The sequence below is a fragment of the Amblyraja radiata genome, chromosome 3, assembly GCF_010909765.2.
Source record: "Amblyraja radiata isolate CabotCenter1 chromosome 3, sAmbRad1.1.pri, whole genome shotgun sequence".
Lineage (NCBI taxonomy): Eukaryota > Metazoa > Chordata > Chondrichthyes > Rajiformes > Rajidae > Amblyraja > Amblyraja radiata.
Genome location: NC_045958.1, coordinates 118,461,575 through 118,487,741, shown reverse-complemented (window position 1 = coordinate 118,487,741; position 26,167 = coordinate 118,461,575). Strand labels below are relative to the sequence as shown.

Genomic DNA, 26,167 nt, shown 5'->3' with positions numbered 1-26,167 from the left:
TGGCTCTGGAGAGGGTCCAGAGGGGGTTTACAAGAATGATTCCAGGAATGAGTAGGTTAACATATGACGAGTGTTTGTTGGCACTGGGCCTGTACTCGCTGCAGTTTAGAAGAATGATGGGGGACCTCATCGAAACATACAGAATAGTAAAAGGCTTGGATTGAGTGGATGTGGAGAGGATGTTTGCACGAGTGGGAGAATGTAGGTCATAGCCTCAGAATTAAAGGACGTTCTTTTAGGAAGGAGATGAGGAGACATTTCTCTTTGCCACAGAAGGCTGTGGAGGCTATCAGTGGATATTTTTAAGGCAGAAATAGACAGATTCTTGATTAGTGCAGGTGTCACAGGTTATGGGGAGAAGGCAGGAGAATGGGGTTAGGAGGGATCAGCCATGATTGAATGACGGAGTAATGAATGACTTGATGGGCCGAATGGCCTAATTCTGCTTCGATCAATTGTGACCTTATTCTGGGATACATCGTGAACAAGATGGCAGCACATTTTCCCAGCATTGATGATCATTTGTATGAGCACAAAAGAAAAGAAAAATTATAATAGAAGTCGAAACTTGCATCAAGAAATTCACATTGGATTATTTCTTAGAATGATACTGTATTTATTAACTAGAGATCCACCAGCGATTTTCTGGCATCCTTCGTTCTCGGATTATCCGTTTGGCTGAACCAACAGAGGTCATGGGCTCTGAGAGGAGTCCAATGGTACAGGAACGGTCGTCTGCCAAAGAGCCGCCATACCAGCCCACAAAGTCGGCCTCAGAAGTCGGTTATGAGAACGGATCTGCCGGTTAAGACCGGGCCTGAGTTTCGGAGCCCCGGCTGCAGGGAGCAAATTCGACCTGCCGATCGGCTGCGGAAGACCCCATGAGGTCGTGTTTGGCCGTCTCACACGGTCTGAGAGGGATTTCAAGTGCGCTCTTGTAATTTTGTCCGGATTAAAGGAGTGCCCACCACCAGTTGCTGGAAAATCAGTGGTGGACCTTTATTGATTAATATTAATGTTGAGTTAAGATTGCCTTCACTTTTATGAATATAAGTAATGCTTAGTAATTTTCAATATATTTGTTTCAGTGGATGTGAAGACGAAACACTGTCAGGAACAACAACCCCAGTCACAAGAGGAAATTCTAACAAATCTCAGCTTGCTCGGCGCCAGAAAGCTAAGCCCAACTTAAAACTGATTGGGAGGAAAAAAGCAGGAGGAAAGCAAGATATAACAACTGATCAAAAACCCAGTGCATCTTACGATAATGGGGTGGAATCTGGGGCCGTCGAGGAGAAGGAATCCGGGCAGGATGAGGAGAAGGAATCCTGGCTCATCGAGGAAAAGGAATTCCAGCCCATCAAAGAGGAGGAATCTGGGCCCATCAAGGAAATGGAATCTGGGTCTGTCAAGGAGAAGAAATCCAGGCGTGTCGAGGAGAGGGAACCTGGGCGCATTGTGGAGAAGGATTCCCGGCCCATTGAGGAGAAGGGATTTGAGCCCATCGAGGAGAAAGGATTTGAGCCCATCGAGGAGAAGGGATTTGGGCCCATCGAAGAGAAGGAATCTGAGGTCATTGAGGAAAAGGAAACTGGGCCCTTCGAAGAGAAGGGATCTGGGGCTGTTGAAGATATAGAATTTGGTCCCGTCGAGGAGATGGCATCCGAGGCCATTGAGGGGAAGGAATCCCCACCCGTTGAGATGGGATCAGGACCTGTCGAGGAGAGAGAATCTGGGCCTGTTGTGAAGAAGGATTTCAGACCCGTCGAGGAAAAGAAATCTGTCGTCATTGAGGAGAAAGAAAGCGGGCCCTTCGAGGTGAAGGGATCTGGGGCTGTCGAGGGGAAGGAATCCCAACCCATTGAGGGGAAGTTATATGGGGCTGTCAAGGAGATAGAATCGTGGCCTGTTGAGGGGATGAGATCTGGCCCTGTCGAGGGGAAGGAATTCCTAGCCGTTGAGGAGAAGGGACCCGAGCCTGTCGAGGTAATGACAACTGGGTCCGTCAAGGGGAAGGAATATGGGGCTGTTGAGAAGGTATCCGGGGTCATCGAGGAGAAGGAGACCAGGCACTTCGAGGCGATGGGATCTGCAGCTGTCGAGGAGAAGGGATCACCGCTGCAGGATCATGACACTGGCCTGGAAGAACCATCTGAGATTAAGGTAACTTATTGAACAGAGAGGCTATTAATGTATCGCCCTTTGCAAGTTTTTAATGAAAATTATCTTTGTGACTGGCAACAACAGAGTTTATATTTTGCAAAACACAGTGCTGAAGTTATTTAGCAACTCACGCTTGACCCATTGAGTTAATCCAGCACTTTGTGTTTTGCTCAAGATTCTGCCATCTACAGTTCCTTGTGCCTCCAGAGCATATCTTTTAATAGGCACACTTATTTTAAATTGATCACTGCATGCATTTAATGCTTTTGTAGCAATGTTCACAATCAATTCCCGAATAGCTAGATTCCCTTCCTTCCACAAATGTTTGGGGTTTTTTGGAGGCACTCAGCAAGTTAGGCAATGGAAAGGAAAACGGATCTAACTTTTCAGGTTGAAGATGAAGTGTCTTTTGCCTAATATTTTCTCCGTTTCTCTTTCCTTAGATTCTGCCTGAACCGTTTCCAGCATTTTCTATTTTCATTTAAGATTTCCAATGTTTGAATATTTTTGATTTTCATAAATATTTGAGTTTCATTCACTTTATAGTTTGGAGTTAAAATTCCTACTTCATGCTGCTGCCAATGGAGCAGTGTAATTACATTTTTTCAGATACGTATTTTAATTAACAAGTTGTGTAAGAAGGAACTGCAGATGCTGGTTTAAACCGAAGATTGACACAAAATGCTGGAGTAACTCAGGCAGTATTTCTGGAGAGAAGGAATGGGTGACCTTTTGGTCGTGACCCTTCTTCAGACTGGTTTAGACTCGAAACGTCACCCATTCCTTCTCTCCAGAGATGCTGCCTGACCCGCTGAGTTACTCCAGCATTTTGTGTCTGTCTTAATTAACAGGTTGATGGAAATTTCGAGAACAAAAAGGGTATTATGGTGGGTTTTGGGTGGTATTTGGAGGATTACAAGTTTTTTTTAAGCAGATCCTTATTTGCAAGTGTTCATTTTCAGAGATTTCCATGCACATTGATTCATTAATTACTTGCAGCCAGCACTGGAAGAAATTATTTTGTCGCAAACCTGCAACAGTGAGATATTGAAGCAATCTTTAGAATTGCGTTCACCTAAATCTAAGGCAGTAGCATTCATTGTGTATATGGTAGATAATACCAGTGTTGCAACCACTGAGCTATTTGTATTTGTGTTCCTAGATTATTTAAAATTCTTGTTTAACTCTTGGCAGTTATGTAGATTTGTCCCTCGTGCCCACATCAATTTTGACCTTTCAATAGACAATAGGTGCAGGAGTAGGCCATTCGGCCCTTTGAGCCAGCACTGCCATTCAATGTGATCATGGCTGATCATCCCTTATCATTACCCCGTTCCTGCCTTCTCCCCATATCCCCTGACTCCGTTATCTTTAAATGCCCTATCTAGCTCTCTCTTGAAAGTATCCAGAGAACAGCCTCCACTGAGGCAGAGAATTCCACAGACTCACAACTCTCTGTGTGAAGAAGTGTTTCCTCGTCTCCGTTCTAAATGGCTTACCCCTTATTCTTAAACTGTGGCCCCTGGTTCTGGACTCCCCCCAACATCGGGAACATGTTTCCTGCCTCTAGCGTGTCCAAACCCTTAATAATCTTATATGTCTCAATAGGACCCCTCTCATCCTTCTAAACTCCAGAGGGTACAAGCCCAGCTGCTCCATTCTCTCAGCATATGACAGTCCAGCCATCCCTTTCCTTTCATGATATTATTTATTTTATATTTAAAAAAAAGAAAAGAAAAATATGATCATACCACTGCCCACATGGAACTCATTGCATTTGTGACACTTGCAGATTTGGGCAAACTTATTTTGACAGTAGCAATTGATGTGAGAGTGTTGCAGTCTCTTTTTGTCTGTCAGCAAACTTGTCTATGGGTGACTTTGTTCAGTCGTTATTGTTTCCAAAGTCAATATGACCTTGGGTTTACTTTTGTATAGAATGTCAGCAGTGCATTGATGTCTGAAACAACAGAAGCTGATAAAACTGAAGAGATAACATCAAGCAAAGTACAAGATTCTGACACTGAGCCACGGTAATGTATTTCCTGTAATTGTTCTGTTTGTCTAAGCATTGTTTTCAACGTTGCTGCATGATAGGTGTCCAGGTATATATGAGAATGGTTTGTGACGTTTTTTTTATTTCGACTCAGTTTAAAAAAAAAATCCTTACCATAGTGTCATCTATAAATTGGTTTTAAGGGCCTGCCCGACTTAGACGATTTTTTAGGCGACTGTCATAGTCGTAGCAGGTCGCCGAAAAAACGTCGACTGGACCCTCCTACAACAATGTCTGCGACAAGCTACAACAACCTACCACCTGGTCGACGTCAAGCTGTGGCAAGCTACCGACAAAGTCGCGACTTAGGACGTCCACCTACGACCACACCTACGACAACCTACGATGACATCGACAACAACCTATGGCCACACAGGCGACAACCGAAGTCAACCTACGTCCACCCGCGACAAGCTACGACCCATTCGGCGACAACTGAAGACAATGCCTGTCGCTACTTGACTTCTCTTGACGCCGGTACCTGTCGCCGGTTGACATAGGTAGTCGCCAATGGAATTCAACGAAGTCAGCACTGGTGTCAACCTACTTCACCTGGCGACAACCTATGACAGGAGAAGCCAAGCTACGCTCATTGGCATCAAAACAACTCGCTGACTGTCGCTAAAATTTTTTGAAAATCCAGCGGCAACCAGAAAGAAGCTACGACGCTTTGGGCGACTGAGGGGACGACTCACGGCCATGCAGGCAACACCCTGGAGACCATGTGGCGACAGCCTAGTTGCCTGCAGTCGACTAAAAAATCGCCTAAGTGGGACAGGCCCTTTACTCTTAATTACTAAACTATTCTTGGGTGCTGACTAATTTAATTTAAGAATGACCAATTACAAAGGTAGATAAAATAGTGAGAAACTTCTTTGGATGTTTTTGTGACCAATCATCAAATTGGAAAAGAGTACGTAAGAAGAATTCAGAAATACAGTTTACGGTTAAAGGTGTCAAGCCTGTGTTTTAATATTTGTTTTGCTTTAGGGCTGTAGAGAAACGAGAGGAACCCAGAAACAAACCATGTCGACCTGTAAGGAGTCGTTTCCAGAAGCCCAAGCCAAATTTAGGGAGAGCGGTGGTAAAGAAAAATGTGTCAATGCAAGAAAAAAAAGTTGCTGCAGCGCCAGAAAATAATAGTGCAATTCAAGACGTTGTTGGGCTCAGTCCAGATACCTCTATTAATAAAGCAAGTGAAGCTCACCAGCACTCTGCAAGCAATGCTTGTTTTGTAATGGGTGCAAGAAATTTGGATGACATTCCAACGCAGCAAGATGCAGTCCAGAATCGATCAGGAGGAACCAATGCATCAGCAGTCTCATCATCTCTGGTACATTTAATGGCTAAAGTTTCTTATACTTCATATTATTTGGTGAATTTGTACTTTTAGCACTGGTGTTCTTTCCAAAAAGAGCATCTCAAAATAAATCGGTAATCTATCCAAAAAACATTCTATCGATTGCTTTCACAAATTTATCATATTCTCTTCTTCTTATCATCAATACTTCTGTTCTTATTCATAATTTTTCCTCTTGTTTATGATTTTCCCTCTGGTCTTTTATTTTGTACTCTTATTTCTTATCTTTCACTCAAATTAAAACATGGCAGTGCATTTCATTAATGTCGCATTTGTCGCCTGAGATTTCCAAATTTCTATTTATCTTTATAAGAAAAATGCTAGTATTGTGCCTGCATCCATTTGCTCTCCCATCACATGAATCTGAGTGTGTAGGAAGGAACTGCAGATGCTGGTTTATACCGAAGATAGAGTAACTCAGCAGGTCAGGCAACATCTCTGGAGAAAAGGAATAGGTGACGTTTCGGGTCGAGACCCTTCTTCAGTCAGTGTTGAGGTTAAATGATTTTCATAAATATTTAATACCAGCCAAGTGCTTACCAACTAAGCATTCTAATGCAATTCATATAACATGCCTTGAACCTCCACTTCCTAATCTATTGTCTGATCTTTCATTTCCTTTAACAATTTGCTTTCATCTGGAAATTGTGGTCTGAGTTCTCGTGCTAGCTCAGAAAGCTTTAAGGCTAACTGGCTGGAAGTATATCGTGCAGATGTGTCTACCATACCACTGTATTTCCAAAGCATCTAATCTGCTTTATCTTGAAGCACTGTTTTATGTTTTCCCTCATTAAACTACACTTCCTTCCATTTACAAATCTGAAGAAAGTCAGAACAGTGTAACCCTCACTACAATATGCCAATGATGTCTCAATGGGATTGGGGGTAATATATTAGCATGGGTAGAGGATTGGCTAACGAATAGGAAGCAGAGAGTGGGGATAAATGGTTCATACTCGGGATGGCAACCGGTAACTAGCGGGGTTCCGCAAGGGTCGGTGCTGGGACCCCAGTTGTTCACAATTTATATAAATGATTTGGAGGAGGGAACCAAGTGTAATATATCAAAATTTGCGGACGATACGAAAATGGGAGGGAAAGTAGGGGATGAGGAGGATAGGAAGAGTCTGCAAAAGGATATAGATAAGCTAGGTGAGTGGGCAACAACTTGGCAGATGAAATTTAATACTAATAAATGTGAAGTCATTCACTTTGGGGAAAAAAATGATAGGGCAAGTTATTTTCTAAATGAGGAGGAGCTGCGTTGTAATGCAACGCAAAGGGATCTAGGGGTATTAGTACATGAATCACTAAAAGTCAGTATGCAGGTGCAGCAAGTAATCAGGAAGGCCAATGGAGTTTTGGCCTTTATTGCTAGGGGGATTGAGTATAAAAACACGGAGGTCTTGCTGCAGCTGTACACGGTATTAGTGAGACCACATTTGGAATACTGTGTACAGTTCTGGGGTCCATACTTAAGAAAGGATGTACTAGCACTGGAGGCAGTGCAGCGAAGGTTTACAAGATTAATTCCTGCAATGAGGGGATTGACATATGAGGAAAGGTTAAGTAAGCTGGGACTCTACTCTTTGGAGTTTAGAAGAATGAGAGGCGATCTCATTGAAACGTATAAGATCGTGAGGGGCCTTGATCGGGTGGATGCACCGAGGATGTTCCCAATGATCGGGGAGGCTAGAACTAGGGGACATAGTTGCAGAGTGAGGGGGGGCTCTTTTAAAACTGAGATGAGGAAGAACTTCTTCACCCAGAGGGTGGTTAGTTTGTGGAATTCACTGCCCCAGGGAGCAGTGGAAGCAGAAACGTTAAATATATTTAAGTCAAAAATAGATGGTTTTTTAGCTGCCAAGGGGATAAGGGGCTACGGGGAGAGGGCAGGGATATGGACCTAGGTATGGTTAGTATAGTAGACCTGAGTGATCTCCTGGACAAGTGTCGATCGCCTGGATTGGGGTCGGAGAGGAATTTCCCGGATTTTTTTCCCGAATTGGACCTGGGTTTTTATCCGGTTTTTTGCCTCCCCCAGGAGATCACGCGGTTCTTGGGGTGGAGAGGGGTGATAGCGGTATAAAGGGGAGGGTAGTGTCTTGTGTTCTGTGTCTTGTGTCTACTGTTTGTGGGTAAGTGTGTCTGTTTAGTGTTCAGCCATGAGTGAATGGCGGTGCGGGCTCGACGGACCTGGTGGTCTACTCTCGCACCTACTTTCTATGATTCTATGATTCTAATGTCAGTCTCACTCTGAGGTGAGCTCTTGCCTTCTGTTGCAGACCATTATACCTTTTTGCGAGTAAATTCAAACTTAAGATCTCTTACCCAGCACAATGGCAATCTCCCACAGGGAAGAGCTAATGGTAACATTTACATAATCAATGTATCTATTTAACGTGTGGCACGGTGGCACAGCGGTAGAGTTGCTGCCTTACAACGCCAGAGACCTGGTTTGATCCTGACTCTGGGTGCTGACTGTATGGAGTTTGTACGTTCTCCCCTGTGACCGCGTAGCTTTCTTTCGAGTGCTCCGGTTTCCTCCCACATTCCAAAGATGTTCAGGTTTGTAGGTGAATTGGCTTGTGTAAACATTCTCTAATGTGTAGGATAGAACTAGTGTACGAGTGATCGTTGGTTGGTGTGGGCTGAAGGGACAGTTTCCACACTGTAAACCAAAAAATAACTGTTCAGAATCTTAAACCTATTGTTATGTCACCTCGAATATTGAATAGCTCAAATTAAGTAGAATTAATCTCAAAGCATATGCTTCAGTTTATAGAGGAACTATTCCCAGAATGTAGAACTGATAATATTGACCAAGTTAGCAGTTCTGTTTGTCCTTATGATTCCAAATGTGCATTAAGATTGTTGTCCAATTGTAAAATATTTTTGTCTCCAGATATCTCCAGATGCTGCATCCTCGGATTCAGCTGCAGAGCCATCAAGAAGAAGCACGTGGGATTCTAACAAACTACTGCAACCCGAAAGGACATCCGAGTACCACGAACAGAATGAGGAAGAGGAGATAACGCTGGCTGCCATTCAGGAAAATATTTTGAGCAAACCAACTAGGTATCGGAGTGTACTAGCTTTATTAGTCATTTATCAGTTGAATATTCCTAGATGGATTTGGGGCTTGGAGTAATCTAGATCATTTGCATCCAGACCTACTTTTTGTCCAAAGAATGTCTCAGTGAGTAAGCATGAATTATTATTGAATTAGATTAGATTAGATTAGATAGCCTTTATTGTCATTCAGACCGAAGTCTGAACGAAATTGCAGCAGTCATACATACAATACAATATAAAACAATAATAAACACATATTAACATCCACCACAGTGAGTCCACCCAGCATCTCCTCACTGTGATGGAGGCAAAAGTCTTTAGGTCTGCAGTCTCTTCCCTCCTCTTCTCCCTCTGCGCTGAGGCGATCCCCCACCGGGCGATGTTAAAAACTGTCCCGCGGCTCAATCACCGCGCCCCGGGGTGGTCGAAGCTGCCGCCCACCAGTCCTGCTGACGCAGCCGCTGGCCCGCGGCCGAACTCAGGCCACCACCGCCAGAATGGTTGTAATCTTGATATATCTTATCACAATCCTGTTGACGGTGGAAATACTTTTACTGGTGGCCTTGGTTCTCTAAAGAAAACCATCAGCAGAGTAGCCTTTCACTTAACTGACCACTCTGCGACTATCGATATGATGTAATCTTCTGTGCGCATATCATTTAGTGGAAAATCTGGCTTGGTGATGATGTTCCTTTCATTAGAGTTGCCCACGTTCTAATAAAAATATGATATAACCACATGTTCAGGCATACTGTTCAAAACACAACAAATACCATGGATGATGTATTGAGAGAAACTAGTTTGTGGATCACAGAAACATAAAAAATAGGTGCAGGAGGAGGCCATTCGGCCCTTCGAGCCAGCACCGCCATTCATTGTGATCATGGCTGATCGTCCCCTATCAATAACCCGTGCCTGCCTTCTCCCCATATCCCTTGACTCCAATAGCCCCCAGAGCTCTATCTAACTCTCTCTTAAATCCATCCAGTAACTTGGCCTCCACTGCCCTCTGTGGCAGGGAATTCCATAAATTCACAACTCTCTGGGTGAAAAAGTTTTTTCTCACCTCAGTCTTAAATGACCTCCTCTTTATTCTAAGACTGTGGCCCCTGGTTCTGGACTCGCCCAACATTGGGAACATTTTTCCTGCATCGAGCTTGTCCAGTCCTTTTATAATTTTATATGTGATCAGTACATGTAAATATCATATGGATCTTCTTCTTAATCTAGTTTGGTTGGACTTGCCGATAAATAGCTGGTGTTAAAATCTCAGTTGGATAGTGTTGCATAAAAACAAGAAGTAAATCTGTATCTTATTTCAGATCTGGAAGACAGCCCAAGCCCACATCATTTTATACTCCTTCAGCACATTATCAGCGACCAGCTATTTCAACATTATTATCTGAGGGAGAAAACGAGGGCAAGGTCAGAAGTAGACCTGTTCGATCTCACAAAGCTAAACCCAAAGTCAGCAAAGTCTTGGGCAAGAAGGAGGCTCAGACTAAAAATACTGGGAAAGGTCAAGGAACACCAAAGATGACGCTTGTGACCCTGAGGGCATCCCAAGAAGCTGATGATGATGAAGAATCGGATATAGAAGAGGAAGATGACATCTACCCCATCAATCCTGAGGAGGTCAACAAAGCTCCAGCGTTTGTGCCAATTAGTCTTCGATCTCCTGAACCTGTTCAAGCCCAAGTGGAGGAAACTATGGAAGAGGTACAGCACCACATGTTTGAAAATATGTTGCTTTACACATCTGCACACATACCTGCAGAGAATTTTGTGCATTTTGTTTTGGCAATTTTGTAGATAAGAATTAAATGAAAGGTGAATGTTCCACCACATTTATCAGTTGTTCCTGCAGTTTCAGTAAATTCATGGAGTTCTACAATTTGGAAAAGTACCCTTTTGCCCAACCTGTCTATGCCAACCAAGTTGCCTACCTGAGCAAGACCCATTTGGCTATCTTTGGCCTACAACACACTAAAACCTTTCTCCCTGTATATCCGTCTTGTGCTTGTGCCTGTCTCCACCCTGTCCTCCAGCAGCTTGTTCCATATACCTGGGGAGAGGGGTGGGGTGAGGGTGGGGAAGGGGGATGGCGGTGGCGGGGGGCGAAGAGGGGTGAAATACTTGCCTCTTAGGTCCTCTTTAAATGTTTTCCCCTCTCAGCTTAAATCTGTCTTCTAGTTTTAGACTCCCCTATCCTGGTAAAAAAAAAGACTGTTACCCCTCTGCCTTTTCTATGTTCCTTATGATGTTATATATATATACTAGACCAAGTGGGACCCATTGGGTCCTGTTCCCCCATCAGTAAGGAAATACATGACTTCAGGACTGAATATAAAGTGGACTTACATAAATTTAAAGAAGAAATCAAAGAAGACATGAAAACCGAACTCAGAGTACTGAAGCAAGAAATTTATCATAAACTTTCTGCAAACTCCAAACAAATCCACGCCCATGAAACTAGACTAAACAAAGCTGAAGCACGAATCGAAGAGGCTGAGACAATTAACATGGCTGTGAAAAATGTGCTGTTTAAACCTATGAAAAAACAGAAAGCCATGCAAGAAAAACTGACTGATTTGGAAGGACGGTCTAGACGAAATAACATTTGCATCTACGGCGTACCTGAAGAGAAAGAAGGCAAATCTATGTCTGACTTTGTGGAGCAACTTTTAAAAACTGAACTCGTAATAACAACGGACACCAACGTACGGATCCAGCGCGCGCACAGAGCTTTGGCTCACAAACCGGAAGGTAATTCACTACCTAGGTCTATAGTGGTAAATTTCCTGGAGTTTAATACCAAAGAAATGGTATTGAAAAAGACCTGGGGAAAGAAGATAATGATTGACGGGCGACGTCTATCATTTGACCACGACTATGCAACGGAGGTTGTCCAGAAGCGCAAGGCATATAAGGGAATAAAGAGGGCCCTGAAGGAGAGAGGTGTCCGCTTCCAGACCCCGCTGGACAAGATGCGTATTCACTGGGACTCAGGAACATGCACATATCATAGTGCACAAGACGCAGCGCAGGAATTGAGGAGGAGAGGCTACTCCGTGGAGACACCTGATTACAGCGCTGAGGAGCTGGCGGACCCAGAGATGGAGCGTCTTCTCCAGGCTTCGACATGGCAGAGAGTTGGAAAGAGGAGCGAAGATGAGAGTGAGACAGCAAGAGAGCGACTACAGGAGTCTGAGCAGACCCTATCCAACTAGCTTTTATTGTGTCACAAATTCTTGATGTTTGGAGAGAACTTCACCCTTTAGAAAGGGACTACACACACTATTCAGTACCTCACTCAGTCTACTCCAGGATTGACTACATTTTAATGAATACGGGTGAAAGTCACAGGATCACAGAGTGTAAAATCGGGGTGGCAGATGTATCTGATCACAGTGCGATCAGCTTGACAGTATACCTGAATAGTAGAAAAAGAAATACTGTTTGGAGGCTCAATGTGGGTATTTTGAATAATAAGGCAAATGTGGAACAAATAAGGGAAGAGATAAAAAGGTACATAGAAGAGAATGATAACGGGGATGTGGATCCTGTAATACTGTGGGATGCTATGAAGGCAGTTATACGTGGAAAGCTGATCGCCCTGACATCATCACAAAAAAAGGCCCAGCTAGCTACGTATGAACATAAAGTAGAAAAACTGAAAGAATTGGAGAAAAAACATACAGGATCAGTTGGTACTAAAACAGATTAAGGAAAAAAGGGGGGAGATAGATGAGATCCTCAGGGGAGATATGGAAAAAAGGCAAGATTCGTAAAGCAGACCTATTATGAAGCAGGTCCAAAAGCAACTAGACTCCTGGCCAGACGCCTGCGTAAACAGCAGGCCTCTAATACAATTCATAAAATAAGAGATCCTAAAACCAATTAATTATCACATGAGCCAGATGAGATAGAAAGAATATTTGAAGAATACTATAAGAAACTATTCTAAACCACCATCAGCTGACGAAAGGACAATGAGAAGTTTTCTTAACTCACTTGATCTGCCATCCATTGGTGAGATACAAAATAATACCATTACTTCACAATTTACGGTTAAGGAGCTGGAAGCTGCAATCAGTAGACTCAAGGCTAGTAAATCACCAGGCAGCGATGGGTTTCCACCAGAATGGTACAAGGCCTTTAAGAAAGAGCTAACACCTCTGCTCCTGTCTTGCTTTAACTGGACCCTTAAAGAGGGCAGGGCTCCCCCATCATGGAAGGAAACAATTATTACCATTTTACCCAAGGAAGGCAAAGACAAAGAGCAATGTAAAAATTTCAGGCCAATCTCAATTTTAAATGTAGACTACAAATTATTTACCTCAATCATTTGAAAAAGACTCGAGACTTTTGTACCAGATCTGATTAATGAAGACCAAACTGGATTTATTCGGGGGCGTCAAACACAGGATAATATTAGAAGAACCCTCCACATTGTGGATAATGCTCAAAAAAAGGATACAAATATGGTCCTGGTCAGTTTAGATGCAGAAAAAGCCTTTGATGGTGTTAGTTGGGTATTCTTATATGAGGAGATTTGGTTTCAATGAAGATGCAATTCGGTGTATTAAAACAATATATCAGGAGCCTACAGCTAGGATTAAGGTAAATGGAAACATATCAAAAAGGATCCAGTTAGAGAGGGGCACAAGGCAAGGATGCTGTCTTTCTCCTACTCTCTTCGTTTTGTATATTGAACCCTTAGCACAAACAATAAGGCAGAGAGAAGACCTGCAGGGGGTCAAAATAGGGAGGAAAGAACATATAATTGGTCTTTTCGCTGATGATATCATTATTTTTCTTGAACGACCAGATATATGTCTCCCAAATCTAATGAACCTATTTGAAACATATGGATACTACTCAGGGTACAAATTGAATATAACAAAAACACAAATTCTTTCATTCAATTATTCTCCATCCCAACAAATCAGAGACGCATATAATCTGAAATGGAACTCTAAAATGATGCAGTATCTTGGTGTAACTATAACCAAAACACTTTCCAACTTGTTTGAAACTAATTATAACAAAATTGAAGAAAACATCAAAAAGGATGTTGAGAGGTGGTCGACCCTTCCTCTAGACTTCAGTGCCAGAATACAAACGGTAAAAATGAATATCCTACCTAAACTACTATATTTATTCCAATCTCTCCCAATTAATGTCCCCCGAGATAAATTCATAGCCTGGGATAAAATGATCTCTAGATTCATTTGGAATAGCAAAAAACCAAGAATAAAACTAACAACACTTCAACTGCCGAAAAGCAAGGGTGGAATGGCTTTACCAAATCTGAGGAAATACTTTTATGCAGCTCAACTCAGACCTCTGGCTTGTTGGTGTAGACCTGATTATGAATCTCGATGGAAAGAAATGGAAAGAGAGATACAGGGTTACCAGACCCAGATTTTGGTGGGAGACAAATATCTGAGAGGGGCTTTGAGACATGCTATGGATCCAATAGTAGCATTTACGTTAGAAATATGGAATGTTATAGTGGAAAAATACAAATTAAAAAGGGGTTCACGCATTGAAGTGGTTCGCATATGACTCAAAGTTTAAGCCAGGGGTATATGATTCAAAATTCAAAGAATGGGCACAAAAAGGCATAACGGCAATGTATACAGTTTCAGAAAATGGCGAGTTTATGAGCTTCCAAGATTTAAAGTCAAAGTATGGTCTCGAAAACAAAGATTTTTTTAGATACTTGCAATTAAGAGACTACTTTACAAAAGAGATAAGGCCAGAACTAGATGAAACTTCAAATAATGTGATCAAGGTGATTGTGGATGCATACAAACAGAAGGGGTCTCGGGTCATCTCTGCTTTCTACCAAGCTTTGGTGGAAAGCGGGGGAGAATCAACGCTCTACATAAAAACAAAATGGGAAGCAGAATTAAAGATTCAAATAACAGAAGAAGAATGGTATCAAATGTGTGAAACACAATGTTCATCCACAAGCTCACTAGTATGGAGAGAATTTTGCTGGAAGAATCTCGCTTTTTTATAACACCCAAAATAAAAAGCAGACAACTTGCTGTCCAACAACACTGTTGGAGGCTGTGTGGGAGTACGGAGGCAGACCACTCGCATATTTTCTGGAACTGTGTAAAGATAAGGCCATATTGGGAAAATGTTAATGCAGCTGTAAATAATATCTTGGGTTATAAAATCCCAAATACCTGCCCTGTGATGTATCTGGGGCATATTAAAGATAGTGTAAAAATGGAAGATACATATTTGATTAAAGTTTTGCTTGCAGCAAGTAAGGCCATTACCAGGCAGTGGCTTAATGAAAAAAGTCCAAAACAGGAACAGTGGTTAGAAATTGTGCGAGACATCTTTAATATGGAGAAATTGACATATTCCTTGAGAGTCAAGGAGAATTCATTTGAGAAGATCTGGGAAAAATGGACTGTTTATTTGAGCCATGACACCAATTAGATAAATGCCGAGCTAGATATAGGAAGATTGCGTTATATAGAACTAGATGGTATGTTTGTATGAATGTTGAATTATCTCCAGATAACTAATCAATGTAATGGTTTTTCTTTTTTTAATTTGGTAAGTGAACCACACGGTCTTATTCCAATGTTTTTATTTATTTACTTCCTTTCCCCCCCCCCCGATCTACTTATTTTTTTATTTTGATTGCTGTTTTTCTTACTTTGTTTTATTTATGGTGATGGTGTTGCACTGTTTTGAATATATCTCTTAAAAATCAATAAAAATTTAAGTGAAAGAAAAAAAAAGGATAGCTATAACCTGACATCTCATTCCTGTACTTAGTACTCTAACCGATGACGGTAAGCTTGCCAAATGTCATCTCCTAGATCCTCTCCAGGTTGAAAAACTAGAATAATCATACTTTATATTTATTTTTACATTTCGATGTTGCTGACTGTGTGCACATTAATGATACAGTCCTAATTGTATCTCCTTTTCAATCCTCATTTTTAAAGGCAATTTTCCAGATCCTTCTGCCTATACTGTTCTAAAGTATTTAGCATTGATATTTAAGGCTATCTGATCCAGTGAAGTTTTTTCAATGCCGAATTCCTAAAGTACTTCTGTGGACCTTTTCTATGGCCACTATGTCACTCACCAAATTTGTCTTGGTCTCCCTTTGCATAAAATAATTTCTCTTAATCACTGCAAATTAAATTATTGACCGCACAGCTTTAAGGAAATAATTGTTCTCTATTAAATTGCACCGCTCCAGAGGAAATAGTTCTAGCTTTTCACCTCAGCCATTGCACTAACATTCCTTATTCTTGACCACCCTAGTGAATTTCACTCACTGGTTTTGATGACCTCTACAATATAGAACATTATTACAGATTATTCCTGTCAGGTTCATTATTACTATTTCTACAGCACAGTAAAATACATGGATATGGAGTTCCCATGCAATAATATTTAATTCTGAATAATTTATCAGAGATCAAACAACAGAGATTATTGAACACAACACTTGTACATTTGTGAGATTGTTATGTTATAATTTGACTATGAGAGGGAAGAACTATTTTTATGTATTCATCATTTTAATTTGTATAACAAACATGATATATGTAAGCTTTCTTTTTGACTCTTCTGTCAAGTCTGATTCCCTCATTTTATCCTTCCCATTTTTCTTTGAGGTAGCAACTTGCCCTTCATTTGAAGCTGTATCCTGGTGGTGCTACCAAAATTGTCAACCCTCAGTAGGTGCTATAGCCAGTGTTGCATTATTTTGTACCTAGGTTGCATAAGAAATGTCAATGATACTTTATCAGTAGTTATTTTTAGTCCATCTATAGTAATGAAAGGAATTATTAATTTTACAGTTAGTTTTGTTTTGTTCATGTTTACTTTTTTATATTCGATCAATTATACATACATTTTTCTTCTGTTTGTACCATAAACCTGGACAGGAGATGATGTTCAAAGAAAAATGATACTAAAATAGATGGACTTTGCAGCTAACTAGAACCAACTCTTAGCAGGAAATGCAGCTTTAAAATGTGTTTTATTTGGAAACTTATTTTTATATACCTTATATCACTCCAATTTATCACACACAGCTTGAAATAGCAATTAATGTCTCAGACAAGAACTATACTAGTGATGCTGAACATTCACTTCTTGAGTTACATGATAAACGTGAACCCAGTCAGTCATGCACCTTTATTCCAGAGGAAGATTACCACCCAACAACTGCTGAACAGATTGAACATTTTGTTGTAAGTTGTTAAGTCTGTTGTTTTCAATGAAACGTTAAAGCTGAGATTTAAATAATATTAGACAATCTTATGGCAGCTCTAGACTTGACTAAATAATTCAGGGCAAATGCAAATTAAAAAAAACGAATTAAAAAAAAAAATAAGACGAAAGTACAAATGCACATTACTTGTTAAAAGTTTTCTTTAAAAAGCTGTAAAATATCTATAAACATTTTAATGTTGTTAACTTTAAACAAAAAGTTACATTTTCAACACTAAAGATTTTAAATTTACAAATGGTAAATTCTAATCACCATTTAATAATTTAAAATGTCGATAGGTGGTGCATAACTACAATAGTTATTGTTTTGTATTATGCAGAAAGGCAGTCATTCATGTTGTCAACATTTTAATTTGTGGGTCTTGAAGAAATAATTGCTTTGAATTGTTGCCTTAAAATTAAAGTTTATTTACCAGACTTAAGAATTTGAAATTAATCTTTTTGCAGGAAGTTATTGAAGTTCCAAGAGATGATCCAGTTCAAGGTGAGTAAGTATTAATGTTAAGGATTTTTTTTGTTAGCATTTGGTGTGTAATGCTACAAAATATTTGTGAGCTCTCACTATCAATCATTTCAGATGTCAGTCAATGCTCCGGATTCATGTAGTGTATACAAAGTTGAAATCATGTTAGCAAAACTGATACTTAACTCCCAACACAAAATGCTGGAGTAACTCAGCAGGTGAGACAGCATCTCTGGAGAGAAGGAATGGGCGACATTTCTGGTAGAGACCCTTCTTCAGACTGATGTCAGGGGAGGGGGCAGGACAAAGATAGAATGTAGGCAGAGAAAGTAAGACTAGTGGGAGAACAGGGAAGGGGATGGAGAGAGAAAGCAAGGGCCATCTGAAGTTAGAGAAGTCAATGTTCACACCCAAGTGAAATATGAGGTGCTGTTCCTCCAAGTCTTAACTCCCAACTCCTACTTAAAGTAAAAGTGTTAATACCTTCCAATTAATCTATAACAACCAGATAACCAGAAAGTACAAATCCATTTCTAATCACTGCATGTTCATTCTATTTGATACTGGAATTCATCATCCATTTTACAAATGACCAGTGCTGAATATTTTTTCTCTTTAAATCATGCCTTACCAGCACTTTATCTTATGCCTGGATAATCTACAACCCGTTGGCACGTACATGGAATTCTCCTATTTAAAGTAACCTGCTCTCCCTCTGTCCTTTCTCTCTCCCCTTGATCTAACCAAGTCCTCTTTCACACACCTGTTTTTACCCCTCCCCACCCGCTCCATCTGTCCATCACCAACACACTACTCCTGCTGCGTCTCCTTCCCCCCCACACTTCCCATCTACTATTTGGATCCATGCCTTGCTTTTCTTTCTACCAGATGCCATGTTTTACTGCCATTTACCACCCCCAGCTATTGCCTCCCAGCCTCTGTCACTATCTCTACTCTTCCCTCCCTACCTGACCTCAACGACCAATCAATCCCTTCTCATTGAGATCCAACTATTGCTTGCCAGCTCTTTCCCAACTCTCCTCCTCAGCAGTTTATATTGATAACAACCCTCTACTCATTCAGTCCAGATGAAGGGTCCTGGCCTAAAATATTGTCTGTCTATTTCGCTCCACAAATGCCGCTCGACCCGAGGAGTTTCTCCAGCAGTTTGTTTGCTGCTCAAGCTTTATCTGCTTGAGGGGTTGAAAAGAAGGAAATGTGTTCTTTGGTGTATCAGAGGAAGAGAGAAGTGACGGAGGGGGAGCAAGTTACCTTATGCCTTTTCTTCTTAAAAATATCTTACGCTTCTTTACAATTTTATTTGTCTTCGGGTTCTAGATTTGGAATATGTTTAAGTAAGTATCTTAGTCTCATAAATAAACTTTCATTCTGCACAAACAATCATTGGGAGTAGTATTTGGAGTTCTTGCATGAGGTGAATCTACAAATGTATTCAAATGAATATATTTCTAATGCCACAGCACTTAAAATGCAGAGCAATGTCTTCTGAGGTTAACTTGTACATTTGTTGCCCCTTTAGAAGAGGATCACCGCATGGCCGAGCTTGGTGATAGTTTAAGGGACGCTGCATATACAGATGTAATCTGTGTTGATCAGAAGACTTCTGAAGAAGAATCTGTCCTTGGTAGTGATGTTCCTTCCTTGCAGATTGTGACGTGCGGTACTCACAGTGTGAACGATGAATCAAGTATTGATTCTAGCAGACCATGTGCTCCTCCAGAGGAAGATCTGATGAGTGAACTGGACTTGCAAAAGCCTCCTCTTCCAGAAGAAGATGCTACCAAAGTTGGTTCCAGGTAATGCCTGTCGTATCACTGTAGGAATGATGTTATTGTCTGAACAAATTGGTCTCTGGTTTATAATACATTTCATGCACTCCACTCCATATATGAACAATGTAAATGGAATATCATGTTACCATATTAATAACACATCATTGTTTTAGGATTGGCGCTTGACCTCAAACATGCAAAACGAACTTACCTTGTATAGCTACAAATCCAGAGACGGTCCTCTTTCCTCCCTGGTCCTCATTTATCTTAGTTGCAATGCCTTGTTTTAAAGGACCCCTTTAATAAGAATTTTTTTAATGAAAAAATAATTTTCCCTTTCCTTAAATCCATATGGTTTTGGAAGCTGATCTTGATATCAAATAAACATCAGATATCCTTTATCACATGTCTGCCATCTTTTGGCCTTGCCCTTTACTTCAATTTAATTGCAAATATGTTTTGCAAAAATGCTTTGAGACGATCTTTTGAATTGTATTTCCATGAAAATGCATTATTTCTGTTGTGATACTTAAACTAATTGCTTTATTTCATTAATAGTTCTTCAGTCACTGAGGTATCAGATGGTGCAGAGAGGAACATTGCCAGGAGAAGGTGCAGATTTCCAAAACCTAAACCTAACCTCGGTAAATCCACTTCCAGAAGTCATGTAATAAAGCCTTATCATACCACAGAGAATGAAGAAATGAAAAGCTCCGCTGGATCGGCGTTGGAAGGGGAAAAACAGGGTACGCAAAATGGACAGAGTCTGATCAAACTCGTTTCCTTGCACAATTTTTTAAAAGTCATTTTACATTGAAGTGAGCTGTAAATTTGATGATTTAGGTCAACACTGGCTCTCTAGCACCAGTGTTTCTGTGAATACATATACACATGTGGGTGAACACGGTGAAGTTTCAATTAAAACATTTCAAAATTGTGTATAATTGCCAGAATGGGTGACTATTAAGAAACTATCTTTAAATGTAATATCTTTTGGCAAATGGAATACCTTAAAGGGAATTCTTGGTAATGTTATGTTAGTTATTTTGGAAACAAATAAAAGATCTATTTGCTTAAATATAGATTTTGTTTGAAAATCCCAAATTCATCTTGAAAAAAATTATTACCATTGGACATACCGTTTAGTTTAGAGATATAGCGCGGAAACAGGCCGCTCGGCCCACTGAGTCCTCACTGACCAGCGATCCCCACACACTAATACTATCCTACACACGCTAGGGACATTTTATAATTTTACCAAGCTAATAAGCTGATACACCTTGTAGACCTTTACGTCTCCCGGAGAAAAGCAACGCAGGTCACGGGGAGAACGTACAAACTCCGTACAGACAGTACCTGTAGTTAGGATCGAACCAGGGTCTCTGGCACTGTAAGGCAACAACTCTTCCGCTGTGCCGCCGTACCTGATGGTAGTTTTTGATGGTAAATCCTTGCAGAAATTCTAGACTCATTACTTTAAGTACCTAATTTTGTTTAAGGTGAATAACACACAACATTGCTGGTCCACTTTTTCTGAGATAAAATGTTATTACAGGGAAACACTAATTATTAATGCATCTGGTTATAGGTAATAAAACAGAACTGGAACCTGATGACTCCTTGCCAATTCTATTGGTGACAATAGAAGGCAGTGAAGAAAATGTAACCATAAAACAGATTCCAGCCGGACAACCAAATAGTAAGATATTGGTACCTGATGATCAAGACAGATGTGTGGGTGAAGAGGGAGTGAGCAAAACTTGGCATTTAGACTCTGAGACCAAGCACCTGGGTGAAAGGTTACAGATTTTAACATCTCATGGACAAGACAACTCTGCTGGAGAAGAACAGAAGATGAATAGAAGTGAGCATCTGGAAAGTGGATCTGATCACTCGAATGAGCAGTTGAACTTATCTGATGAACAAGACGGTGTGGGAGAAAAAGAGAGACTAAATAGAACTGAACACACAGAAAGTGGATCCGAGCATCTGACTGAAAAGTTAAGTTTGTTATTATTTCAGAAGAAGGACAAACATTTGACAGACAACGAACAAATGAGTAAAACTGAGCATTTGGGCAATAAGGTCCATGATCCCAGTGAAGAGCTACAAGCTTCTGATGAACAAGATGAGTGTGTTGGAGATGAGGTGGAAATGAATCCCACTGAGCATCGAAATGATGTCAGTGGGCAACCGTGTGAAAGGTAAAGGAGGATAATCTTTTAACAATTACTGTAAAGTCTAGCTGTGATGTTTTGGCATCTGTTCCAGTGTGTAAAAAGAAAAGAGAAATTTAAAAAATTTGTGTGAGGTAAAATGCATTATATTTGCAAACAAGGTATTCAAAGTTTTGGTTGTATGCACAATGTTAAACTTTTCTTCAGGTTGTCTCCAGCAGATATTCAACAATACACAACAATTCAAAGCCAGGATGTTCAACCAGGAATTTCCACAGAAACATACTTCACACAATCTACATTGACTTTATGTCAAGCTGCTGATCCAATTCTGTCTGTTGAGGCAACAGAAACAATTCCAGAAGCTCAGTGTTCGAGTTACTCACCAAAGGTGAGCAGTATTACATATTGGCAAGTAAGCCTTTGAGCTATATTAAACTATGTAGTTTTGCTATTTCTTTCAACAAAAAAATCCCAATAAAAGTATGTTGTTATTGCCATTTTAAAAATCATGCTATCATGTAAAAAGACAAATTGGGTAATATTTAAGAAAGAATTACACTTTGAGAAACATCAGAAGGGCAAAATGAGAACTTGGAAATGAGAACTTGGCAGACAAGATGAAGGAAAATCCTCGGAGATTCTGCAAGTATATTAAGATCAAAGGGAGAGAATAGGCCCCCTTATGGATCAAAGTGGTCATTTTTTAGGCGAGCCACAGGAGATAGGCCGGGTATTAAATTAATTCTTATCTGCATTTGCTGAGAAGATCATGGAAGCAAAATAATTGAGAGAAATAAGTAGGATGTGTCGGCACATTTCCGAACTGCAAAAGAGATGGACAAATCCCCAGGCCTGACCAAGTGTATCCTCAATCATTGTGGGAACCTTGGTAAGAAATTGCTGGGGACAGGTGGGTAACTGATCTTGTACCTTTATTTGAGGAAGGTTGCAGGTACAAGCTAGGAAACTACAGCGAGCCTGACATTAATGATGGATAAATTACTGGAGATGATTTTGAGGGATAAGATCTGCCAGCATTCGGATAAGCAAAGATGGATTAAGGATAGTCAGCATGTCTTTGTGTTAGAAATCATGTCTCGCAATCATTGATAAGAAATGTACACAGGGACATGGACCAAATGGAAGCAGATGGATCTAAAACCTGATCGGCATGGACAGGTTGAGCCAAATGACACTGTGAGTGAGTCTAATTGAGACGGGAGTATTGAGAAACTGGTGATTGTATTGGCCCTGTAGAGAAGTCAGTTTACATCCAGCAGTTGTATGAGAGAATGAAGATTATTGATATAAAAAAAAGTACTGATGCTTGGTGAAATTGGAAGTTTAGTTTAGAGATACAGCACGGAAACAGGCCCTTCGGCCCACTGGGTCCACACCAACCAGAGATCGCTGCACATTAACACTATCCTACACCCACTAGGGACAATTGTGGATCCGAGCATCTGACTGAAAAGTTACGTTTGTTATTATTTCAGAAGAAGGACAAACATGTGACAGACGACGAACAAATGAGTAAAACTGAGCATTTGGGTAATAAGGTCCATGATCCCAGTGAAGAGCTACAAGCTTCTGATGAACAAGATGAGTGTGTTGGAGATGAGGTGGAAATGAATCCCACTGAGCATCGAAATGATGTCAGTGGGCAACCGTGTGAAAGGTAAAGGAGGATAATCTTTTAACAATTACTGTAAAGTCTAGCTGTGATGTTTTGGCATCTGTTCCAGTGTGTAAAAAGAAAAGAGAAATTTAAAAAATTTGTGTGAGGTAAAATGCATTATATTTGCAAACAAGGTATTCAAAGTTTTGGTTGTATGCACAATGTTAAACTTTTCTTCAGGTTGTCTCCAGCAGATATTCAACAATACACAACAATTCAAAGCCAGGATGTTCAACCAGGAATTTCCACAGAAACATACTTCACACAATCTACATTGACTTTATGTCAAGCTGCTGATCCAATTCTGTCTGTTGAGGCAACAGAAACAATTCCAGAAGCTCAGTGTTCGAGTTACTCACCAAAGGTGAGCAGTATTACATATTGGCAAGTAAGCCTTTGAGCTATATTAAACTATGTAGTTTTGCTATTTCTTTCAGCAAAAAAATCGCAATAAAAGTATGTTGTTATTGCCATTTAAAAAATCATGCTATCATGTAAAAAGACAAATTGGGTAATATTTAAGAAAGAATTACACTTTGAGAAACATCAGGAGGGCAAAATGAGAACTTGGAAATGAGAACTTGGCAGACAAGATGAAGGAAAATCCTCGGAGATTCTGCAAGTATATTAAAATCAAAGGGAGAGAATAGGCCCCCTTATGGATCAAAGTGGTCATTTTTTAGGCGAGCCACAGGAGATAGGCCGGGTATTAAATTAATTCTTATCTGCATTTGCTGAGAAGATCATGGAAGCAAAATAATTGAGAGAAATAAGTAGGATGTGTCGGCACATTTCCGAACTGCAAAAGAGATGGACAAATCCCCAGGCCTGACCAAGTGTATCCTCAATCATTGTGGGAAGCTTGGTAAGAAATTGCTGGGGACAGGTGGGTAACTGATCTTGTACCTTTATTTGAGGAAGGTTGCAGGTACAAGCTAGGAAACTACAGCGAGCCTGACATTAATGATGGATAAATTACTGGAGATGATTTTGAGGGATAAGATCTGCCAGCATTCGGATAAGCAAAGATGGATTAAGGATAGTCAGCATGTCTTTGTGTTAGAAATCATGTCTCGCAATCATTGATAAGAAATGTACACAGGGACATGGACCAAATGGAAGCAGATGGATCTAAAACCTGATCGGCATGGACAGGTTGAGCCAAATGACACTGTGAGTGAGTCTAATTGAGACGGGAGTCTTTGAGAAACTGGTGATTGTATTGGCCCTGTAGAGAAGTCAGTTTACATCCAGCAGTTGTATGAAAGAATGAAGATTATTGATATTAAAAAAAGTACTGATGCTTGGTGAAATTGGAAGTTTAGTTTAGAGATACAGCACGGAAACAGGCCCTTCGGCCCACTGGGTCCACACCAACCAGAGATCGCTGCACATTAACACTATCCTACACCCACTAGGGACAATTGTGGATCCGAGCATCTGACTGAAAAGTTACGTTTGTTATTATTTCAGAAGAAGGACAAACATGTGACAGACGACGAACAAATGAGTAAAACTGAGCATTTGGGTAATAAGGTCCATGATCCCAGTGAAGAGCTACAAGCTTCTGATGAACAAGATGAGTGTGTTGGAGATGAGGTGGAAATGAATCCCACTGAGCATCGAAATGATGTCAGTGGGCAACCGTGTGAAAGGTAAAGGAGGATAATCTTTTAACAATTACTGTAAAGTCTAGCTGTGATGTTTTGGCATCTGTTCCAGTGTGTAAAAAGAAAAGAGAAATTTAAAAAATTTGTGTGAGGTAAAATGCATTATATTTGCAAACAAGGTATTCAAAGTTTTGGTTGTATGCACAATGTTAAACTTTTCTTCAGGTTGTCTCCAGCAGATATTCAACAATACACAACAATTCAAAGCCAGGATGTTCAACCAGGAATTTCCACAGAAACATACTTCACACAATCTACATTGACTTTATGTCAAGCTGCTGATCCAATTTTGTCTGTTGAGGCAACAGAAACAATTCCAGAAGCTCAGTGTTTGAGTTACTCACCAAAGGTGAGCAGTATTACATATTGGCAAGTAAGCCTTTGAGCTATATTAAACTATGTAGTTTTGCTATTTCTTTCAACAAAAAAATCGCAATAAAAGTATGTTGTTATTGCCATTTAAAAAATCATGCTATCATGTAAAAAGACAAATTGGGTAATATTTAAGAAAGAATTACACTTTGAGAAACATCAGGAGGGCAAAATGAGAACTTGGAAATGAGAACTTGGCAGACAAGATGAAGGAAAATCCTCGGAGATTCTGCAAGTATATTAAGATCAAAGGGAGAGAATAGGCCCCCTTATGGATCAAAGTGGTCAGTTTTTAGGCGAGCCACAGGAGATAGGCCGGGTATTAAATTAATTCTTATCTGCATTTGCTGAGAAGATCATGGAAGCAAAATAATTGAGAGAAATAAGTAGGATGTGTCGGCACATTTCCGAACTGCAAAAGAGATGGACAAATCCCCAGGCCTGACCAAGTGTATCCTCAATCATTGTGGGAAGCTTGGTAAGAAATTGCTGGGGACAGGTGGGTAACTGATCTTGTACCTTTATTTGAGGAAGGTTGCAGGTACAAGCTAGGAAACTACAGCGAGCCTGACATTAATGATGGATAAATTACTGGAGATGATTTTGAGGGATAAGATCTGCCAGCATTCGGATAAGCAAAGACGGATTAAGGATAGTCAGCATGTCTTTGTGTTAGAAATCATGTCTCGCAATCATTGATAAGAAATGTATACAGGGACATGGACCAAATGGAAGCAGATGGAACTAAAACCTGATCGGCATTGACAGGTTGAGCCAAATGACACTGTGAGTGAGTCTAATTGAGACGGGAGTCTTTGAGAAACTGGTGATTGTATTGGCCCTGTAGAGAAGTCAGTTTACATCCAGCAGTTGTATGAGAGAATGAAGATTATTGATATCAAAAAAAGTACTGATGCTTGGTGAAATTGGAAGTTTAGTTTAGAGATACAGCACGGAAACAGGCCCTTTGGCCCACTGGGTCCACACCAACCAGAGATCGCTGCACATTAACACTATCCTACACCCACTAGGGACAATTTTTACATTTACCAAGCCAATTAACCTACAAAC

At 40.5% G+C, this 26,167-nt stretch overlaps 1 protein-coding gene across 2 annotated transcripts in view; it reads left to right on the top strand.

The window, feature by feature from the left end:
* bdp1 (B double prime 1, subunit of RNA polymerase III transcription initiation factor IIIB) overlaps window positions 1-26,167 on the top strand; it is an 83,886-nt gene that overhangs the window by 40,936 nt on the left and 16,783 nt on the right. For both annotated transcript variants that reach the window (XM_033018704.1, XM_033018705.1), the window contains exons 13-23: window positions 1,089-2,163; window positions 4,102-4,196; window positions 5,210-5,552; window positions 8,485-8,657; window positions 9,977-10,373; window positions 16,742-16,900; window positions 17,388-17,424; window positions 18,944-19,220; window positions 19,755-19,942; window positions 20,785-21,400; window positions 21,581-21,764. In XM_033018704.1, coding sequence (XP_032874595.1) covers window positions 1,089-2,163; window positions 4,102-4,196; window positions 5,210-5,552; window positions 8,485-8,657; window positions 9,977-10,373; window positions 16,742-16,900; window positions 17,388-17,424; window positions 18,944-19,220; window positions 19,755-19,942; window positions 20,785-21,400; window positions 21,581-21,764 — 3,544 coding nt within the window. The remainder of the gene's footprint in view (window positions 1-1,088; window positions 2,164-4,101; window positions 4,197-5,209; window positions 5,553-8,484; window positions 8,658-9,976; window positions 10,374-16,741; window positions 16,901-17,387; window positions 17,425-18,943; window positions 19,221-19,754; window positions 19,943-20,784; window positions 21,401-21,580; window positions 21,765-26,167) is intronic.